Genomic DNA, 21,563 nt, shown 5'->3' on the forward strand with positions numbered 1-21,563 from the left:
AGCTAGCTGGTATTCCAGTGAGGGATGGCACAGAGCTAGCTGGTATTCCAGTGAGGAGTGGGCACTGATCCAGCTGGTATTCCAATGAGGAATGGCACAGAGCCAGCTGGTATTCCAGTGAGGGATGGCACTGATCCCAGCTGGTATTCCAGTGAGGGATGGCACTGATCCCAGCTGGTATTCCAGTGAGGGATGACACTGATCCCAGCTGGTATTCCAGTGAGGGATGACACTGATCCCAGCTGGTATTCCAGTGAGGGATGACACTGTTCCCAGCTGGTATTCCAGTGAGGGATGACACTGATCCCAGCTGGTATTCCAGTGAGGCATGGGTATTGATCCTGCTGGTATTCCAGTGAGGGATGACACTGATCCAGCTGGTATTCCAGTGAGGGATGACACTGATCCAGCCAGTATTCCAGTGAGTGATGGCACAGAGCCAGCCAGTATTCCAGTGAGGGATGGCACAGAGCCAGCCAGTATTCCAGTGAGTGATGGCACAGAGCCAGCCAGTATTCCAGTGAGGGATGGCACAGAGCCAGCCAGTATTCCAGTGAGGGATGGCACAGAGCCAGCCAGTATTCCAGTGAGGGATGGCACTGATCCCAGCCGGTATTCCAGTCAGGGGTGGGTATTGATCCAGCCGGTATTACAGTGAGGGGTGGTACTGATCAAGCTGGTATGCCAGTGAGGGATGGGTATTGATCCTGCTGGTATTCCAGTGAGGGATGGGTATTGATCCAGCTGGTATTCCAGTGAGGGATGGGTATTGATCCAGCTGGTATTCCAGTGAGGGATGGGTATTGATCCAGCTGGTATTCCAGTGAGGGATGGGTATTGATCCTGCTGGTATTCCAGTGAGGGATGACACTGATCCAGCTGGTATTCCAGTGAGGGGTGGGCATTGATCCAGCTGGTATTCCAGTGAGGGATGGGTATTGATCCAGCTGGTATTCCAGTGAGGGATGGGTATTGATCCTGCTGGTATTCCAGTGAGGGGTGACACTGATCCAGCTGGTATTCCAGTGAGGGGTGGGTATTGATCCTGCTGGTATTCCAGTGAGGGATGACACTGATCCAGCTGGTATTCCAGTGAGGGATGACACTGATCCCGCTGGTATTCCAGTGAGGGATGACACTGATCCAGCTGGTATTCCAGTGAGGGATGACACTGATCAAGCTGGTAGTCCAGTGAGGGATGACACTGATCCAGCTGGTAGTCCAGTGAGGGATGACACTGTTCCAGCTGGTATTCCAGTGAGGGATGACAATGATCCTGCTGGTAGTCCAGTGAGGGATGACACTGATCCAGCTGGTGTTCCAGTGAGGGATGACACTGATCCAGCTGGTAGTCCAGTGAGGGATGACACTGATCCAGCTGGTATTCCAGTGAGGGATGGGTATTGATCCAGCTGGTATTCCAGTGAGGGATGGGTATTGATCCAGCTGGTATTCCAGTGAGGGATGGGTATTGATCCTGCTGGTATTCCAGTGAGGGATGACACTGATCCAGCTGGTATTCCAGTGAGGGATGACACTGATCCTGCTGGTAGTCCAGTGAGGGATGACACTGATCCAGCTGGTGTTCCAGTGAGGGATGACACTGATCCAGCTGGTAGTCCAGTGAGGGATGACACTGATCCAGCTGGTATTCCAGTGAGGGATGGGTATTGATCCAGCTGGTATTCCAGTGAGGGATGGGTATTGATCCAGCTGGTATTCCAGTGAGGGATGGGTATTGATCCTGCTGGTATTCCAGTGAGGGATGACACTGATCCTGCTGGTATTCCAGTGAGGGGTGGGCATTGATCCAGCTGGTATTCCAGTGAGGGATGGGTATTGATCCAGCTGGTATTCCAGTGAGGGATGGGTATTGATCCTGCTGGTATTCCAGTGAGGGGTGACACTGATCCAGCTGGTATTCCAGTGAGGGGTGGGTATTGATCCTGCTGGTATTCCAGTGAGGGATGACACTGATCCAGCTGGTATTCCAGTGAGGGATGACACTGATCCCGCTGGTATTCCAGTGAGGGATGACACTGATCCAGCTGGTGTTCCAGTGAGGGATGACACTGATCCAGCTGGTATTCCAGTGAGGGATGGGTATTGATCCAGCTGGTATTCCAGTGAGGGATGGGTATTGATCCAGCTGGTATTCCAGTGAGGGATGGGTATTGATCCTGCTGGTATTCCAGTGAGGGATGACACTGATCCAGCTGGTATTCCAGTGAGGGATGACACTGATCCAGCTGGTGTTCCAGTGAGGGATGACACTGATCCAGCTGGTAGTCCAGTGAGGGATGACACTGATCCAGCTGGTATTCCAGTGAGGGATGGGTATTGATCCAGCTGGTATTCCAGTGAGGGATGGGTATTGATCCAGCTGGTATTCCAGTGAGGGATGGGTATTGATCCTGCTGGTATTCCAGTGAGGGATGACACTGATCCTGCTGGTATTCCAGTGAGGGGTGGGCATTGATCCAGCTGGTATTCCAGTGAGGGATGGGTATTGATCCAGCTGGTATTCCAGTGAGGGATGGGTATTGATCCTGCTGGTATTCCAGTGAGGGGTGACACTGATCCAGCTGGTATTCCAGTGAGGGGTGGGTATTGATCCTGCTGGTATTCCAGTGAGGGATGACACTGATCCAGCTGGTATTCCAGTGAGGGATGACACTGATCCCTCTGGTATTCCAGTGAGGGATGACACTGATCCAGCTGGTGTTCCAGTGAGGGATGACACTGATCCAGCTGGTATTCCAGTGAGGGATGGGTATTGATCCAGCTGGTATTCCAGTGAGGGATGGGTATTGATCCAGCTGGTATTCCAGTGAGGGATGGGTATTGATCCTGCTGGTATTCCAGTGAGGGATGACACTGATCCAGCTGGTATTCCAGTGAGGGATGACACTGATCCTGCTGGTAGTCCAGTGAGGGATGACACTGATCCAGCTGGTAGTCCAGTGAGGGATGACACTGATCCAGCTGGTATTCCAGTGAGGGGTGGGTATTGATCCAGCTGGTATTCCAGTGAGGGATGGGTATTGATCCTGCTGTTATTCCAGTGAGGGATGACACTGATCCTGCTGGTATTCCAGTGAGGGATGGGTATTGATCCTGCTGGTATTCCAGTGAGGGATGACACTGATCCAGCTGGTATTCCAGTGAGGAATGACACTGATCCAGCTGGTATTCCAGTGAGGGATGGGTATTGATCCAGCTGGTATTCCAGTGAGGGGTGACACTGATCCAGCTGGTATTCCAGTGAGGGATGGGTATTGATCCAGCTGATATTCCAGTGAGAGATGGGTATTGATCCAGCTGGTGTTCCAGTGAGGGATGGGTATTGATCCAGCTGGTATTCCAGTGAGGGATGACCATGATCCAGCTGGTAGTCCAGTGAGGGATGACACTGATCCAGCTGGTGTTCCAGTGAGGGATGACACTGATCCAGCTGGTAGTCCAGTGAGGGATGACACTGATCCAGCTGGTATTCCAGTGAGGGATGACACTGATCCAGCTGGTGTTCCAGTGAGGGATGACACTGATCCAGCTGGTATTCCAGTGAGGGATGACACTGATCCAGCTGGTATTCCAGTGAGGGATGACACTGATCCAGCTGGTATTCCAATGAGGGATGGGTATTGATCCTGCTGGTATTCCAGTGAGGGATGACACTGATCCATCTGGTAGTCCAGTGAGGGATGACGCTGATCCAGCTGGTAGTCCAGTGAGGGATGACACTGATCCAGCTGGTATTCCAGTGAGGGGTGGGTATTGATCCAGCTGGTATTCCAGTGAGGGATGGGTATTGATCCTGCTGTTATTCCAGTGAGGGATGACACTGATCCTGCTGGTATTCCAGTGAGGGGTGGGCATTGATCCAGCTGGTATTCCAGTGAGGGATGGGTATTGATCCAGCTGGTATTCCAGTGAGGGATGGGTATTGATCCTGCTGGTATTCCAGTGAGGGGTGACACTGATCCAGCTGGTATTCCAGTGAGGGGTGGGTATTGATCCTGCTGGTATTCCAGTGAGGGATGACACTGATCCAGCTGGTATTCCAGTGAGGGATGACACTGATCCCGCTGGTATTCCAGTGAGGGATGACACTGATCCAGCTGGTATTCCAGTGAGGGATGACACTGATCCAGCTGGTATTCCAGTGAGGGATGACACTGATCCAGCTGGTAGTCCAGTGAGGGATGACACTGTTCCAGCTGGTATTCCAGTGAGGGATGACACTGATCCTGCTGGTAGTCCAGTGAGGGATGACACTGATCCAGCTGGTGTTCCAGTGAGGGATGACACTGATCCAGCTGGTAGTCCAGTGAGGGATGACACTGATCCAGCTGGTAGTCCAGTGAGGGATGGGTTTTGATCCAGCTGGTATTCCAGTGAGGGATGGGTATTGATCCTGCTGGTATTCCAGTGAGGGGTGACACTGATCCAGCTGGTATTCCAGTGAGGGGTGGGTATTGATCCTGCTGGTATTCCAGTGAGGGATGACACTGATCCAGCTGGTATTCCAGTGAGGGATGACACTGATCCAGCTGGTAGTCCAGTGAGGGATGACACTGATCCAGCTGGTGTTCCAGTGAGGGATGACACTGTTCCAGCTGGTATTCCAGTGAGGGATGACACTGATCCTGCTGGTAGTCCAGTGAGGGATGACACTGATCCAGCTGGTGTTCCAGTGAGGGATGACACTGATCCAGCTGGTATTCCAGTGAGGGATGACACTGATCCAGCTGGTAGTCCAGTGAGGGATGGGTTTTGATCCTGCTGGTATTCCAGTGAGGGATGACACTAATCCAGCTGGTATTCCAATGAGGGATGGGTATTGATCCTGCTGGTATTCCAGTGAGGGATGACACTGATCCAGCTGGTAGTCCAGTGAGGGATGACACTGATCCAGCTGGTGTTCCAGTGAGGGATGACACTGATCCAGCTGGTAGTCCAGTGAGGGATGACACTGATCCAGCTGGTGTTTCAGTGAGGGATGACACTGATCCAGTTGGTATTCCAGTGAGGGATGACACTGATCCAGCTGGTGTTTCAGTGAGGGATGACACTTATCCAGCTGGTGTTTCAGTGAGGGATGACAATGATCCAGCTGGTATTCCAGTGAGGGATGGGTATTGATCCTGCTGGTATTCCAGTGAGGGATGGGTATTGATCCTGCTGGTATTCCAGTGAAGGATGGGTATTGATCCTGCTGGTATTTCAGCACCAGTGTGAACAGAAAGTGAAGCCGCTTTACTTACTTGGAAGTAGAAATCTAATGTAGCAATCATGTCAACACCCTTTGGAAAACACTGGGAAAAAAGCATAAACCAGGATTATTTTATTAATCATAGTTCCCCCAAACCCTCTCTTCCTCCCTTAAAAACCAATCACATCAACAATCAAAGTAGCTGCAGCACAAGCATTTCTACCAAAGACCCAAGTTCAGTTTTCTGTCTTGCTGAATGGTCGCTACCAGTGTAATCAAAATGACCTTAACCTGATGTCAGCTGCATGTAGAAGGGTAAAATGGTGGGTCCCTTGTGTGTTAGGGAAAGAGGGTGGGAGATGGTTGACTAAGGACTAGCTCTGACACTTTTAAAAAAAAGAGATTTCTGAGATCAGCCAGCCTTTAGCCCAACAGAATAAAGTTTAAAAGGAAACTTTTACATTGATGCTCCTTATTGCAGAAACACAATGAAGAGACTGGTATTGAGAAACCAGCCTCACTGCAGATAAAGAATGAACGGCCCAGAGTTCAGACTCCTAGCAGGCATTGGATAATTGACATTATTCCAGCCATATACAGTTTAACACACCGCTGCCCAAACCTCCATCTCTACAATAGCAAACTCTCTGCAAATTAGTGACTAACAAGAGAGACATTTAACTCTACTGCCTGGCTTTTGGCCTACCTTCTTCTCTTTCAAGTAGTACCCGATGGCAAAATTCCTGTCTCCTGTCTCCTTTTCTGACTGAAACCTTAATCATGGAAAGAAAAATGCAACATTAGTGATCTGCAGCAAATCTGCATGCCACAGCTTAATGGAATACCATCTTCATGAAAAAGTGTTGAGCAGAAATTAATAAGAATTTTGAGCAATAGAAAAAGGCCTTTAGCTGTCCCTTTTTGATGAATCAACCTCTATTCACCTGCTTAAAAAATCCCAGAAACAGTAGAGACCTGGCAAAATTGAGTCTCTGCCATTTCTTGGGGGTGATGGGGTTCCACTGCAGTTGTGACAGAAGACTGGCAGAACCCCCTGCCCCCAGATTGGCAGGGCCATTGGCTCTTGACTCCATTGATACTGTCCACTTCACCATTTGTCCCTGATAACTTATTCCACAAATCGATTACCCTTTGGGTAAAAAAGTCACACCTGACTTCTTTCCTAACTCCTTCATGTTTAACTTTTGTCCTCAAGGATATGAACCCCTCACCACAGGAACAATTTGCCTGGATCACATTTGTCAGCCCCTTTCATAACATAGAAAAGCACAGTCATCTCAAAGTCATCTCTTCCAAAATAAATGAGCCCAACTTCCTTAATCTTCCCTCATAATTCCTAACACCTGGAATCATCTTTATTGCCCCATGTTCCCTCTGAACAGTAATAATATCCTGATCACTAGATCAAAACTCAAAGCTAAATAAACAAGCTCATTGCCTGATCCTCCAATGGCTCTATGAGGATTACCACTACTCTTTATGGTCTGGGACCATCGAAACTAGGAAGGTCTCTGGTTTGATACCCATTCTACACAGATGTCACTCTCAAGGCTCAAAATAATACAAGAAGAATGGCCAATGGAGTGGAACATGCCATGGGTGTGTAGAACTGCATCTCCGTGAGAGGAGAACATTGGAAAAGAACAAACTTGCATTTATATAGCACCTTTCACATCCTTCGGATGTCCCAAAGCATTTTACAACCAATGAGTTACATTTTTTGTAAAAACACTACTGTGCAGGTAAACATGCAGCTAATTTGCCCACAGCAAGATCCCACAAACAAAATTAATGACCAATTAATCTGTTCTTTGATGTTGGTTGAGGGAGAAATTTTGCCAGGACACTGGGGCTTGTATATCTACCTTAATTGGCAGATGGGGGCCTTGGTTTAATGCCTAATCTGAAAGGTGGTACCTCTGCCAGTGCAGCACACCTCAGCTTAGATTATGTGTTGGATCCTGGAGTGGGTCTTGAACCCATGACCACCTGACTCGAGGGGAGAGAGATAGCAATGAACAAAGCTGAAAAGGTAGCAGGCTCACTAATGAAACAATCCTTATTGTCAGGAGTTTAATAGCAAATTACAAGTGGCCATTGAAGGCTCTGTATGGATCTTGGGATACACAGGAAAGCAGCTTGACACTCACGTAGCATTGCTGAAGCCCACGTATTCATTGCCGGCCATCTTATTAAGAAACTGCATTACCTATAGAGAGGAAAACACAAAATTTAGAGCCAGGCTACCATTTCAAAAAGAGGAGGCTCTTGTGCCACAAGAAGGATGGCAATTGCAGCCACAGATCAGAATGGCTTTGGTCTGGCAGAATTTAGGCTTCCCTTATTGCCACTGGGAAATTCTTTATAAGATACTCTGATTCCTGTCGAGCAGGCATTGCTTGTAACTGAAACATGTCTGATTTATAATCACTTTAATTTGAAAAGAGAGATTAGCAGTAAGCAGTGTCTAGTGGAATCAAATTATATAAATTTGATATTCTACTGATCAGCATGTTGAGGAGATTTATAACACGAGTGCTGTCATTGTTCTAAACCAGCCAGTGCTGTGGGCGTTCACAGTGGGCTAATGTCTGATGAGCCATATTGTGTAGCACTGAAAAAGAATAATGGATAGCTGGGTGCGATTTCCAATTGTCGAATCTCAGAATTCAGGTTACATGGGAACTCACCTACACTGTCATAGTTGACCTACTCAGTGAAGAATTAATGATTATGGCAATAATGTATAGTTGGAGAGGAGCTGACAAGTGTTGAATGCACACCATGAATCAGAGTGATGGATTACACAAGGTAATATGGAAATGGGGTTAATGATGTGGAACTTTTCACACTTTCTATAATGATATTGCAGAAATTCTCTTCTGTTTTTGCCATCCCAATAGCAACCAAACTCGCCAGAAGGGACCCTCCCTTTTAAATTCAAACTGTCCAATTACACAAGCATATTTTTGGGTCTGGTACATCTGATACTCTGCATCTCCAATCAGATGAACAGATGTTAGTTTGTGTCCTGCCAGATTAAGGAGCCCCAGGGTAAATCTGTTGACTTTCTTCCTGTACTGCTGTTTGTGAAATACTCACACAGTCAAACTTCTCTGCTTTGTTTGCTCCAGGCTGCAAATGCAAAAGGAAATGAGTATCAGAACTAAAAACATTCCACAGGTATTTTGTTCAAAAATTCATGAAAATACAGGGTATTGGCAGCCATCTTGTTGCAGCTTACATATTGGATTTTTTCCTGTGGTTGGGACGCTGCAGACAGGCTGAGAGAAAGAAAATAGGAAGAGAGAGATATGCACTCACAATGATAGAAGCAAGAAGGATAGAGAAATGAAAAGTGAAACAGAAAGAAAGGAAGAACTTGCATTTACAACCTTAGGACAACCTAAAGTGCTTTACAGCCAATTAAGTACTTTTGAAGTATAGTCTTTGTTGTAATACGGAAATATGGCAGCCAACATTGCACACAGCAAGCTCCCACAAACAGCAATGTGATAATGACCAGATGATCTGTTTTTAGATTTTGGTTGAGGAATAAATATTGGCCAGAACTAGGGGAACACTCCTGCTCTTCTTCGAATAGTGGCCATGGGATCTTTCACGTACACCCAAGAGGGCAAACAGGGCCTCGGTTTAACGCCTCCTCCGAAAGACAGCAACGTCGACAAAGAGATGTATGTATACTGAGTGAGAGAGATGTGTAGAAGTGATGTCACAAACCATTACTTTAAAAACAATTTTGCTTCTGTATGTATTTGGTGTATTGTCCTGGTTGCTGCAGACACCATCCACAATGTAAATAGACCAGTTTCCACAACATCAGGACCATCAGGCAGTATTGCAAAACCAGTCCCTGAAGCAGTTGCACAATATACCATAGCATTAGTCTCAACAAATGACCCTGGATTAAAGGACTGGAACTTGGTATAAAACAGTAATTGGGTTTTACTTAAGCACACTGTAATGTGTTTAACATTAACTAGCCAGTGGGAAATGAAACGCAAATACAAATGAGCTTCAGAACTTGAAGATTGCCGTGGTGATGGGGATGTGCAGCCAGGGGTTAGCAACAAAGAAAAAGCTTTGTGCTTTCAAAGCAATTGTGCAATGTCAGTCAGTGTGGTTTCTGATTACCAGGTATTATATCCTGACTAAATGCAGATTGTGTCAGCACCCCACTGAATGTATTTATCCTCCTCTAATGTGTCTGCTTATCATTCTGTCTAAACGGAAAACAGCCTTACTCCGCAGTTTTGTTGAGGCTGAATAGACTTGAAGGACAGACCAGCATGTGTGCCTAGAATGGAGATTGACAAAAGTCACAGTAAAAAGTGAAAAATTATCAAATTTCTCAACAATTCCTTCCAATGATGATCTTTGCATTTTTTAAAAATAAAAATATATTTATTGTACAGACCAGGAAGTTCCCAGGGTTAAACTCTGGTCTCTGTTGATTTAGCTAGTCTCAATTCAGGGCAGTAGTTGCAGCACTGTTGGAGTGAGGATGGAGAGAGGACAAGATTAGCCAGGGAGTAGGAGCCTTGAGTGAAATTAGGAAAGCAAAGAGAGGGTATGAAAGAATATTGGCAAGCAAAATCAAGGTGAACCCAAAGATGTTTTATCAATACATTAAGAGTAAGAGGATAACTAAGGAGAGAGTAGGGCCCATAAAAGACCAATGTGTAGGAGCGGAAGATATTGGTGTGGTTCTTAATGAATACTTTGTGTCTGTCCTCACAAAAGAGGGGGATGATGCAGATATTGTAATTAAGGAGGAAGAGTGTGAAATATTGGATGTGATAAACATAGGGAGAGAGGAAGTATTAATGGGATTAGCATCCTTGAAAGTTGATAAACCACCAGGACCAGATGAAATGTATCCTAGGCTGTTAAAAGAAGCAAGAGAGGAAATAGCAGAGGGTCTGACCATTATTTTCTAGTCCTCACTGGATACAGGTGTGGTGCCGGAGGATTGGAGAATTGCTAAGGTTGTACCTCTGTTTAAAAAGGGAGCGAAGGATAAACTGAATAATTACAGGCCAGTCAGTCTAGCCTCAGTAGTGGGCAATTTATTGGAATCTATTCTGAGAGACAGGATAAACTGTCACTTAGAAAGGCACAGTTAATCAAGGATAGTCAGCATGCATTTGTTAAGGGAAGATCTTGTTTGACCAACTTGACCAATTTTTTTACGACGTAACAAGGAAGATAGATGAGGGTAGTGCAGTTGATGTGGTCTACATGGATTTTAGCAAGGCTTTTGACAAGGTCCCATATGGCAGACTGGTTAAAAAAATAAAATCCCATGGGATCCAGGGAAATGCAACAAGGTGGATACAAAATTGGCTCAGTGGCAGGAAACAAAGGGTAATTGTTGATGGGTGTTTTGGCGACTGGAGAGCTGTTTCAAGTGGCATTCCGCAGGGCTCAGTACTGGTTTCCTTGCTTTTTGTGGTGTATATTAACGATTTGGACGTAAATGTAGGAGGCATGATCAAGAAGTTTGTGGACGACACAAAGATTGGCCATGTAGTAGATAGCGAGGAGGATAGCTGTAGTCTGCAGGAAGATATTGACGGTCTGGTCAGATGGGCAGAAAAGTGGCAAATGGAATTCAACCTGGATAAATGTGAGGTGATGCATTTGGGGAGGTCAAACAAGGCAAAGGAAACACGATTAATGGGAAAATACTGAGAAGTGTAGAGGAAGTGAGGGACAGTGGCGCAGTGGTTAGCACTGCAGCCTCACAGCTCCAGCGACCTGGGTTCAGTTCTGGGTACTGCCTGTGCGGAGTTTGCAAGTTCTGCCTGTGACCGCGTGGGTTCCCGCCGGGTGCTCCGGTTTCCTCCCACAGCCAAAGACTTGCAGGTTTGATAGGTAAATTGGCCATTGTAAATTGCCCCTAGTGTAGGTAGGTGGTAGGAGAATTGAGGGAAGGTGGGGATGTGGTAGGGAATATGGGATTAATGTAGGATTAGTATAAATGAGTGGTTGATGGCCGGTACAGACTTGGTGGGCCGAAGGGCCTGTTTCAGTGCTGTATGACTCTATGACCTTGGATTGAATGTCCACAGATCCCTGAAGGTAACAGGACAGGTTGATAAGGTGGTTAAGGCGGCATATGGAATCCTTTCCTTTATTAGCCAAGGTATAGAATAGAAGAGCAGGGAGGTTATGCTGGAACTGTATAACTCATTGGTTAGGCCACAACTGGAGTACTGTGTGCAGTTCTGGTCACCTCATTACAGAAAGCATGTGAGGGTACAGAGGAGATTTACGAAGATGTTGCCAGGATTGGAAAAATGCAGCTATGAGGAAAGATTGGATAGGCTGGGGTTGTTCTCCTTGGAACAGAGAAGGCTGAGGGGAAATCTGATTGAAATGTACAAAATTTTGAGGGGCCTGGATAGACTGGAGGTGAAGGACCTATTCACCTTAGCAGAGAGGTCAGTGATGAGGGGGCATAGATTTAAAGTGATTGGTAGAAAAATTAGAGGGGAGATGAGGAAAATCTTTTTCACCCAGAGGGTGGTGATGGTCTGGAACTCACTGCCTGAAAGGGTAGTTCAGGCAGAGACCCTCAACTCATTCAAAAGGAGTCTGGATATGCACCTCAAGTGCTGTAATCTGCAGGGCTACAGACCAAACGCTGGAAGGTGGGATTAGAATAGGTGGATTGTTTTTCTGCCGGCACAGACACGATGGGCCAAGTGGCCTCTTTCTGTGCCTTAAACTTTCTATGATTCCCCACCCCAGCCTAGGGATAGTGACTTTCTGGAGCGTCAGTGTGAACACTGGGAATTCTCAGCATCAGCTGTGCTTTTAGGGACACATGCCAGGAGGAAGGGCACTACCCACCTCACAGGATACCAACCCCACCAATACCACTCACTGCCCCTTGACTGAAGAGACTAGGGTCAGCATCAGTTCTGGTTCTTGACTGCCCATTGTCTGGTTTGGACTTAGCATAAAGTAGCAACCTTAAAAGAGAACAGACAAGTAAATTGTTCTGATGTACCTGCAATATCATTCTGTAGCCAATGACTAGTAACTGTGATTGAGTGGTTCACATTGGCTTGACCTCTGACCCCTTGTCAGTAGCTTCTCTGCTCTGAAGATGTCACTGAGAATAGGAACCCACCAAGTGGGGAATAATGAAGCTAACCCAGGTCCTTACAGGGTGCACTATATCAGTCCACTGACAGCCTAAGCCAATAAAGTGGCCCAAGCTACATTTCTACCATAGGCTTTCATTACACCTTAATGAACTGCGGCACAGTGGCGCAGTGGTTAGCACCGCAGCCTCACAGCTCCAGGGACCCGGGTTCAATTCTGGGTACTGCCTGTGTGGAGTTTGCAAGTTCTCCCTGTGTCTGCGTGGGTTTCCTCTGGATGCTCCGGTTTCCTCCCACATGCCAAAGACTTGCAGGTTGATAGGTAAATTGGCCATTATAAATTGACCCCAGTATAGGTAGGTGGTAGGGAAATATAGGGACAGGTGGGGATGTGGTAGGAATATGGAATTAGTATAGGATTAGTATAAATGGGTGGTTGATGGTCGGCACAGACTCGGTGGGCTGAAGGGCCTCTTTCAGTGCTGTATCTCTAAATAAAAAACCTATTGAGCATCAGGCGCAACAAATCCAAAACAGGAGCTATTGTGACCTCATTACCTTAGCAACAGTGACTGACCGATTACAATTTACGGCATTATCTTGTTTACCTTATAGAGTTGCTTCTGACAGCAAGTAAAATGTAGTGTAAACGGGTGGCGCAGTGGTTAGCACTGCAGCCTCACAGCTCCAGGGACCCAGGTTCGATTCTGGGTACTGCCTGTGCGGAGTTTGCAAGTTCTCCCTGTGTCTGTGTGGGTTTTCGCCGGGTGCTCCGGTTTCCTCCCACATCCAAAGACTTGCAGGTGATAGGTAAATTGGCTGTTGTAAATTGCCCCTAGTGTAGGGAGGGAATATGGGATTACTGTAGGGTTGTTGGTCGGCACAGACTCGGTGGGCCGAAGGGCCTGTTTCAGTGCTGTATCTCTAAATAAAAATAAAAATAAATAATATTGTGACAGTACCTTCAGAGATAGTTTAACTGTGTCTACAGTAGGGCTAAATTGCCCTACAGGTGCTGGCCTATTAGCGCAGTTGAGTCATTCTGCTGTAGCTCTGCCCAAGGCCTGCTGTAATCTGGTTCTTCAATCTTTGTTCCAGTTAGAGTCATAGAGTCGTACAGCATAGAAACAGGCCCTTCGGCCCACCGCGTCCATGCTGACCATAATGCCTATCTATACTAATCCCACCTGCCTGCATTAATTCCATATCCCTCTATGCCTTGCTCATTCAAGTACCTGTCCAGATGCCTCTTAAATGTTGCTACTGTTCCTGCCTCCACCACCTCCTCTGGCAGCTCATTCCAGATACCCACTATTCTTTGTGTGAAAAATTTACCCCTTTGATCCCCTTTAAACCTCCTCCCTCTCACCTTAAATCTATGCCCTCTAGTTTTAGTCACCCCTGCCATGGGAAACAGACTCTGGCTATCGACCCTATCTGTGCCTCATAATTTTATATACCTCTATCATGTCCCCTCTCAGCCTCCTTCGCTCCAGGGAAAACAGACCCAGCCTATCCAATCTCTCTTAATAACTCAAGCCCTCCAAACCAGGCAACATCCTTGTGAATCTTTTCTGCACCCTGAGTTTCCGCGTTCTTACCTTGATAAGTGAGGTAACAACAATTGCTCCTGCATTTACCATGGGATTATGGGGTTTATCTAAAGACAAAACAAGACGTTTAGATTAACAGTATGAAGTGATTGTGAAGTTGCATAAATTTAAGTGATTTGAAATTGAACAGTACTCACTTTTTGAACTGTACTTAATGTCTTTGCTTCTGTTTTGGTAACCAATGTGCAGACATCCTCAAACTGGCTGGAAAACCGCTCCATTTAGGCTCTATTGCCACAATTACCCAATGGCCATAAAATGTGTTTATTTGGATGTGACAGGCCCCTTTACGTGACTACAAAGCTATATTTCAAACACTCAAAACGTGACAGATGGTGACACTATCAGTACAGTTGCTATTAAAAAAGCAGCAAGGTACAGCACTGTTTATCAGTGTTTATTTTCTTGCTTGCATGCAAGAAAATAGATGCCATGTGGCTCTTTGAGATTTCCATACCTAGCACTTTCCTGATTCTTTTCAGTGTAATGTTCAAACTCCAAATACTTGATGTGATTCTTTTTTATGTTGATGACAGATGTACAATTAGTTCTATTATTCCACAGTAAATGAAAGCACTATAGCAACAGTTTATATGCAGGTGAAATGATTCTCCTTTGTGTATTCTGTTGCCAAGGGGAGATGGAACCCTGGCCCTCTGGGCTCGCCAATTGGGCAAAGCTAGGTGCTTATTGGAGCACTTATATGTTGCTACGAAACTCACCTTCCTCGTTCAAAAAGACCTTATTGAACCGTAGTCCGCTCGGCTCTTTGCCCACATATTGGTGAACATATTCAGTGCTGAACTCATTAACTGCGATGGCGTACTCCAGCGGCTTGATGCAGGATTGTAAACATAAGGGGATTTTGGTGTCTCCAACAGAGTGTCTGTAGAGAGAAGGATAAACAAAATGGCCAACTTCAGATAACCACGTAAAGCAATCTTTTTTTTTCAAAACAATAAACACAATCAAAACTGATCTGGCTTTAATTCTATTTTTATCAAGGTGATACTGGTAATGACAACATGTAGTACAATTCTTCTGGTTCAGATATTGGCTTGTGTTCAGTGAGTCATTTTGTATGGCCTAATTGTTGAAGAGAATCAAATTTAAACAGCTTCATATCACTTTTGGGCACCAATAGTGGTTCAAGACGACCCTCCATCACCTTCTCAAAGGCAAGGGATTGGCAATAAATGCAGACCTTGTCAATTTTAAAAATTGATTTTAAAAAACACAACAATGATTAATGCAGCCATGGAGAAAGTGATGGTATGTGGCACAGGAAGATTTAATGGATAGTACCGTTAACAATTCAGCTCCCCATGTAGTGTCCACAAAATTTTCAAGTAGGATTGCAGTAATCCATTGTGACGTTGATATTGAGGAGGGCTGAATGGGGAGATCATCCCTTACCCAAAATTTGCTTCTCTGAAAACAGATCTCCCTCTTTTTTCCCCATTCTCGAGGGGAAACAAGAAGACTTGCTATCTAGGGATAAGCTTTCCCACTTTGTGGGATTCCCCAGCTATTCCAGGACTATCACGTTTGCAGTGTGAGGACTCTTAGTTTGTACATGGTGAGTTTAAAGCTTACCTCTGTCCATCCACCGTACACAGAGAAACCCCCCACAGATCCGGGCTGAACTTGGCCAGTTGTGGGATGTAGTCTGCAACCTGTGAATGATACAATTGCTTTTAAGCTTGGGTACGAGAGACTTTAAACAACAACAGCAACCTGCATATATACAGTGCCTTTAATGGAGAAACATGTCCCAAGCTACTAAATAGAGCAATATGGAAAACAGACACTGAGCCAAAGACAGAGATATGAGAAGGGGTGACCAAAGGTTGATCAAAGAGGTAGGTTTTAAGGACAGTCTTAAAATGAGGAGAGGGCGGTAGTGCAGTTTAGGGAGGGGATTCTAGAGCTTGGGGCCCAGGTGGTTGCAGGCACGGTCGCCAGTGGCACAAAAGACCAGAGTCAAAGAAATGGAGAATTCAAGAGTGTATTTAATAACCTGAAGCCAAATCCTCTGGTAGGAAGCATTTAGATTAGAGATACAGCACTGAAACAGGCCCTTCGGCCCAGCGAATCTGTGCCGAACATCAACCACCCATTTATACTAATCCTACACTAATCCCATATTCCTACCAAACATCCCCACCTGTCCCTATATTTCCCTACCACCTACCTATACTAGTGACAATTTATAATGGCCAATTTACCTATCAACCTGCAAGTCTTTTGGCTTGTGGGAGGAAACCGGAGCACCCGGAGAAAACCCACGCAGACACAGGGAGAACTTGCAAACTCCACACAGGCAGTACCCGGAATCGAACCCGGGTCCCTGGAGCTGTGAGGCTGCGGTGCTAACCACTGCGCCATTTAGTCATCACTCAGCACACCAACATCTGGAACTTCACCATGTAGGAAAATCACCTGACACCAGGGCCAGCTGTGGTGCCAGCTGATGTTGGCCCCATTTGACATCATTCTGGTCAAAGTCACCTGCCTCCAATATCAAAGGGACTTTACAATTACCCACAACACACTGTAAATCCACCTTTTCACACCTTACCTTACCAGAGGTCTTCTTTCTCGCATTCTCATAAAGCCGGTTTATGTGTGAGGAAAATACTTCAAAGTCAGGAATGACAAATTTTTTCCTGAAGGCCTGGGTCAGCAGCACAATGTTACTCCCAAAAAACCTTAACCAGAAAGACAAGAGGTGAAAGTGATCAGCTCAGCATCGATCTGTACGGTGGAGAACAAGGGTGTATTCACATTTCAAATTCAAAGTCGATGCAAAGCAGTAACCACTTCACACCAATGCCAAGGGTAGTGTAAAAGCACCTCAAAAAAGAGATCTCTGTCTTTACTCTATAAATGCTGTCAAATGTAAGTTACATTCTGATTCATCGATAGTAAAGGTGTGATGGTGAATCAAAACTACCTTCAATAGATGCTATTCCACTCTGCACTGATCTCCAGCATCCTGAATAAACCCCTGAACTCACCCACTTATTTGCTTCAATGATCAAAATCATGCTTGTTTAAATCAAAGAACAAACAGGAACAGCCCTAAACAATGTGGAACAATGTAGTCAATTAATTTAGTGAATGATTACGGTGGCTCTAGGATTAGTGCAGTGATTGGAGAGAGTCTAAAGGGGCTGATAACTCCAGGGTCAGTGTAGTGAATGGAGAATGTTGATACGGAGATGTGTTCCTGTTAATTATTTTTCTAACCATTCATTTTTTAAATATTTAGTTTTAAACAACTCCTATGTGAACTACATCTAATTCCTTTGTTTCCTGAATGAGATGCAAAAGCAGTGATTTCAGCTAACCATGTCCCCCTCAGGGTGTGCGAGTTCAGTCACTCAAGTAGGGTTACTAACTCTGGCTGGGTATATTCCTTATGGTTTCATTTCATGACCTCCTTCCCCAAACCACCCTATCCCCATACTCCTGCTATTGGTCCATCTTCCAGATGCATTGCCTTTCTATACTAATCTTACCAATTGGATTCATCTTGACTGTTCATGAAACAGCCTTCCCCTCTGCCATCTCCAGTATTTTTACTATTAAATGAAAATGTTCAAAGGAGAAAAAAAAGCACTTAAAAAAAAATGCCCCTATGATTTTTCTCCAGGGCTGCTCACAGAATAGAGTATTAGAGTCATTGTGGCACAGAAGGAGGCCATTCAGCCCATCAAGTCCATGCCAGCTCTTTGTAGAGCAATCCAGTCAGTCCCATTCCCCCGTGCTATCCCTGTGGCCCTGCAAGTTTATTTCCCTCAAGTGCCATCACCCTTGTAGGCAGTGTGTTCCAGGTCATTACCACTTGCTGTGTAAAAAAAAATGCTCTTCTTCACAATCCCCCCTGCATCTCTCGCCTAAAACCTTAAATCTGTGTCCCCTAATCCTTGTACCATCAGCTAATGGGAACAGCTTTTCTTTGTCTACTTTATCTGAACCTGTCATAATCTTGTAAGCCTCTATCAGATCTCCCCTCAATCTCCTTTACTCCAAGCAGTGGACTGAAAATTAATCTTCAGTTCCTGGAGACTCCAGGCTAATCTTGGGAATGTTGGAAACCTGGCACTCAAGTCAACCATTAGAACCTGTTCAGAGCACAAGTTCCACCCAATTTTTAATAATATCTTCCTGAATTTTTGCTGCAAGGAAAAAAAAATTGTACTGACCTCCGGAGTAAATTCCTCCATTAAGGTGAACAGATATATTTAAAAGAACTAAAGTACTGTATATAATCAATCACAAAGCAAATGTGAGGGGCAATGTGTTCATAAGTGAATTCTGTTATGAGCCATTTTTACTTGCTGGTTAATTCTATTTGCTGCTACAAGAACCTGGCTCTCCTTCAAAACTGGATTTGATTCCAATTGTGACATATAATGAGAAGAGTAAATATAAACCTAGCCCTTTAAATACCAGCACAGTGTGGCAGGATGGTTTATGACATTTCCAGCAGCAGAAGGCCCAGGGCAATGCACGGTCAGTGCTGTCTCTGCTCTGCCTGCTATTTCAACACACAGTATCCTTATGCAACATTTGAGGGATGTTGCACCAGATTATTTGACAGGCCTACATGGGCTCACCTAAACACATGCCAACTTGTACATCTGTCACAGAGACACCAGAAAGACTTGGCCCCTCATTCCACTGAATGGTTTTAACCTCTTACATCACAAGCCTAACAGCTTTATGAGGAAAAAGATAAAGGGAAAAGGGAGCAAAGAACAAAAAAAATCACACCAAGCAGCAAACATCGGCTACAAGATATACAAAATTAAGGTTCCATTTCGGGCAATTTTATTGAACTTGATCACCACATCAAAATAAATTGTAAGCCCTTTCCAAAAACTAGTATTGGCAATGAGAATTACATCCCAGTGCTTTGGCAGGGCCTGATTGTAGAGGGTCAAACATGGAGTTGTGGCAAAGATGGGCATGGATTTAGGAGGTGGCAACATGTTCAAGAACTTGAGAGGAAAGGAAGATTGGAAGGACAAGGAGTTTAAGGGGGGGATTTTTGAGGAGGAGGTGATGATGGCAGATTTGAAAGGAAAGAAGGACAGTACCTGAGGAGACGGAACTGTTTACAATATCAGCTAGGATGGGGGCCAGAAAGGGAAGTTGGGTGGACAGCCATTTAGTGGGAATAGAATCGAGGGAGCAGGAAGTAGGTCCCGTGAACAAAATGAGCTCGGAGAGGTTGAAGGGAGATAGGAGAGAAACTAGAGAAAGATGCAAGATAATGCCATCCAACAAAGAAGGGAGGAAACCTTTATCTCATGTGTTTAGGCTGGATTCAGATCCAGGTCCCAGAGGTGAAAGGGCTCAACCCACTATCATAACAGTGAGCGGACATTGGCCATCCTTACCAAACCAGTGCAACAATAAGATTGAAGGGTTGAGTACCCAGCATGTAATGAGCAGGAAAAATGACAATCCTTGCTCAGCGTACCAATAACAGGCTAAAGACTGACCCATCAGGCACGTTATCCAAGTATGTATTGTTATGTAGGCCCCCATCTGCCAAGGATGAGACACACATTATTTCTTCACATGAACATTAAAACTTAAAATTGCTGCTGGGAAGAAAAGAGGGCTTATCACAAGGAATTTCCAGGCCCCTCGCTGGAAAGATCTTTTTTGCATACTAGCAGACAGTGTTGGAACAAAGGACCCAGTCCCTGCTTCCCCAATACACAGAAGACCTGGTCAGACCAATTTAGTCACATGACTGGTTGGAGTTGGAGTTTTTTGAATTTGAACTTGCCACAGAGTTTTAAAACTGAGAAAGCAGTTTGTTCCTGGACTGAAAATACCTCTCTCCTGTCTGCTCTCATCTCGCTCTCACCAGCTTAAGAAACCACTGAAGACATATGAACCCCAAGGAGAGAAAAGTCTCCTACAGTGAACAAGGTTTAAGAAGAATACTGGGCCCAATGAAAAGCAAGACTACCTATAATCAAGGACTACAGCGAGCTCGAAGCACAGTAACTAGAAACTCTTCTGATATTGCCTCAAACCTCTCTATTTTTCTTCTCTTTTCTGTCTTTATTTGCATGTGCATATCACGTATGCATGCTAGTGCGGGGCGCGGCATGTATTCGTAGACGTTAACTGATTTAGAGTTTAAGTTTAAGGTTTAATAAATTTCACTTTTCTTCTTCGAACCTAAGAAAGCCTGTTTGTGCTCATTTCTTTGCCTTATAATTGGAAAGTGGTGAACAAAGATTCACCAAAGGAGAGCTCAAATCACGGTGTGTTTAAAAATTAAACCCTGTTACAATAAGACCAGGTGAAGACAGTAAAAGACCCCCGGACATCTTTCTCACCTGGTCGTAACAGTATTTTCCAGACTGGAGACAAGACGAGACTGCTCCACAAAATTACTTTGGAACAGACAAGATGGGAATGCATCTCAGAGACTGAATGTTTAAACATCTAATTTAAAATGTGCATTTAAAAAAAATTCTGTTCATTCTCCTGAAGGAGCTGTGTGATGCTGTGATACTAGTTCCATGGATGACATGTGCCTTTCAGTATCTCTCCCAAGTGGCCATTTTGCATGTATAAGCCAAAACAGTGAGTGTCAGCAGGCTATTCTAGCATGGGAGGATCACAGCCAATGTACACCTTCTATTGAGGACATTAGACAGTGATCAGGAGCACAATAGGCTGCTTTCCTTACCTCTCTCCAACTCTAGGGCCCAGAGGCCATAGCTGAGTGCAGCTTACTTGACTGAAAACTGAGACCTTTCTAGTCTTTGATTCGGTTATGCACTGGATAGTGACAGAGCCACTAAGTTGTTTCAGGGAACATAGTTTACATTGAAAGTATTCCACCACCACCACCACCACCACCACCACCCCCGAATGACATTCCCCTTTGACTGGAATAACATACCCAAGGTACTAGCATTCCATTCTCCCCAACCCAAGTCATACTTGTGTTGAGCTGGCCAGTAGCACAGTGTTAGTAAGAGTCTTATGACCTGATGCAAGCTAATGTAATTGTATCTGCAGTCCTGAAATGAGATGCAGACTAGCTCACATAACTGACCTACCAATGATGGACCAGCAAGCCCAGAAACTCCTCCCCATCCTTTCTGACATTTGCAGCCATTTGTTGGCTCCTACTTAAAATTTCTAAAAGTGTCCACACCTAAAAATACAAAGCATTCTCAAACAGCTCCTGTCTGCTTTCACTGGGGTTAGCTGTTCTTTCCTAGTTAATGTCATATTTCTTCTGAAAGTTAGTTGTGTCCTGAAATTTTTATTGCCTGTTTTCTTTCCCTCCTTGAGTACCTCTGGCTACTTTGTTCCTTTAGTAAGGTTAAAATGTTCAAAAAGGTCAAATTGTCGAATTTATATAACTCCCTATGCTCTTGATAGGATGATGTGACAAAGTCTCAATTTGTCTGTGCAAATCACAGAATGGAACAGTATTATGAAAAGAGGGGATTAACATTTCTTTGGAAATAAAATGGAAGGTTTAACGGATTTCAGCTTGCTCATTGAGGCCACCAGTGCAGATTTTTG

At 45.0% G+C, this 21,563-nt stretch overlaps 1 protein-coding gene across 1 annotated transcript in view; it reads right to left on the reverse strand.

Moving 5' to 3' along the window:
- LOC137358662 (glutaminase liver isoform, mitochondrial-like) overlaps positions 1 to 21,563 on the reverse strand; it is a 46,771-nt gene that overhangs the window by 11,142 nt on the left and 14,066 nt on the right. The window contains exons 4-11 of the mRNA XM_068024808.1: positions 16,567 to 16,696; positions 15,582 to 15,661; positions 14,708 to 14,871; positions 13,974 to 14,032; positions 8,339 to 8,371; positions 7,387 to 7,445; positions 5,922 to 5,988; positions 5,268 to 5,318 (exon numbers count right to left, since the gene is read on the reverse strand). Of these exons, the coding sequence (XP_067880909.1) occupies positions 5,268 to 5,318; positions 5,922 to 5,988; positions 7,387 to 7,445; positions 8,339 to 8,371; positions 13,974 to 14,032; positions 14,708 to 14,871; positions 15,582 to 15,661; positions 16,567 to 16,696 (643 nt within the window). The remainder of the gene's footprint in view (positions 1 to 5,267; positions 5,319 to 5,921; positions 5,989 to 7,386; positions 7,446 to 8,338; positions 8,372 to 13,973; positions 14,033 to 14,707; positions 14,872 to 15,581; positions 15,662 to 16,566; positions 16,697 to 21,563) is intronic.

This window comes from Heterodontus francisci, chromosome X (assembly GCF_036365525.1).
Source record: "Heterodontus francisci isolate sHetFra1 chromosome X, sHetFra1.hap1, whole genome shotgun sequence".
NCBI lineage: Eukaryota > Metazoa > Chordata > Chondrichthyes > Heterodontiformes > Heterodontidae > Heterodontus > Heterodontus francisci.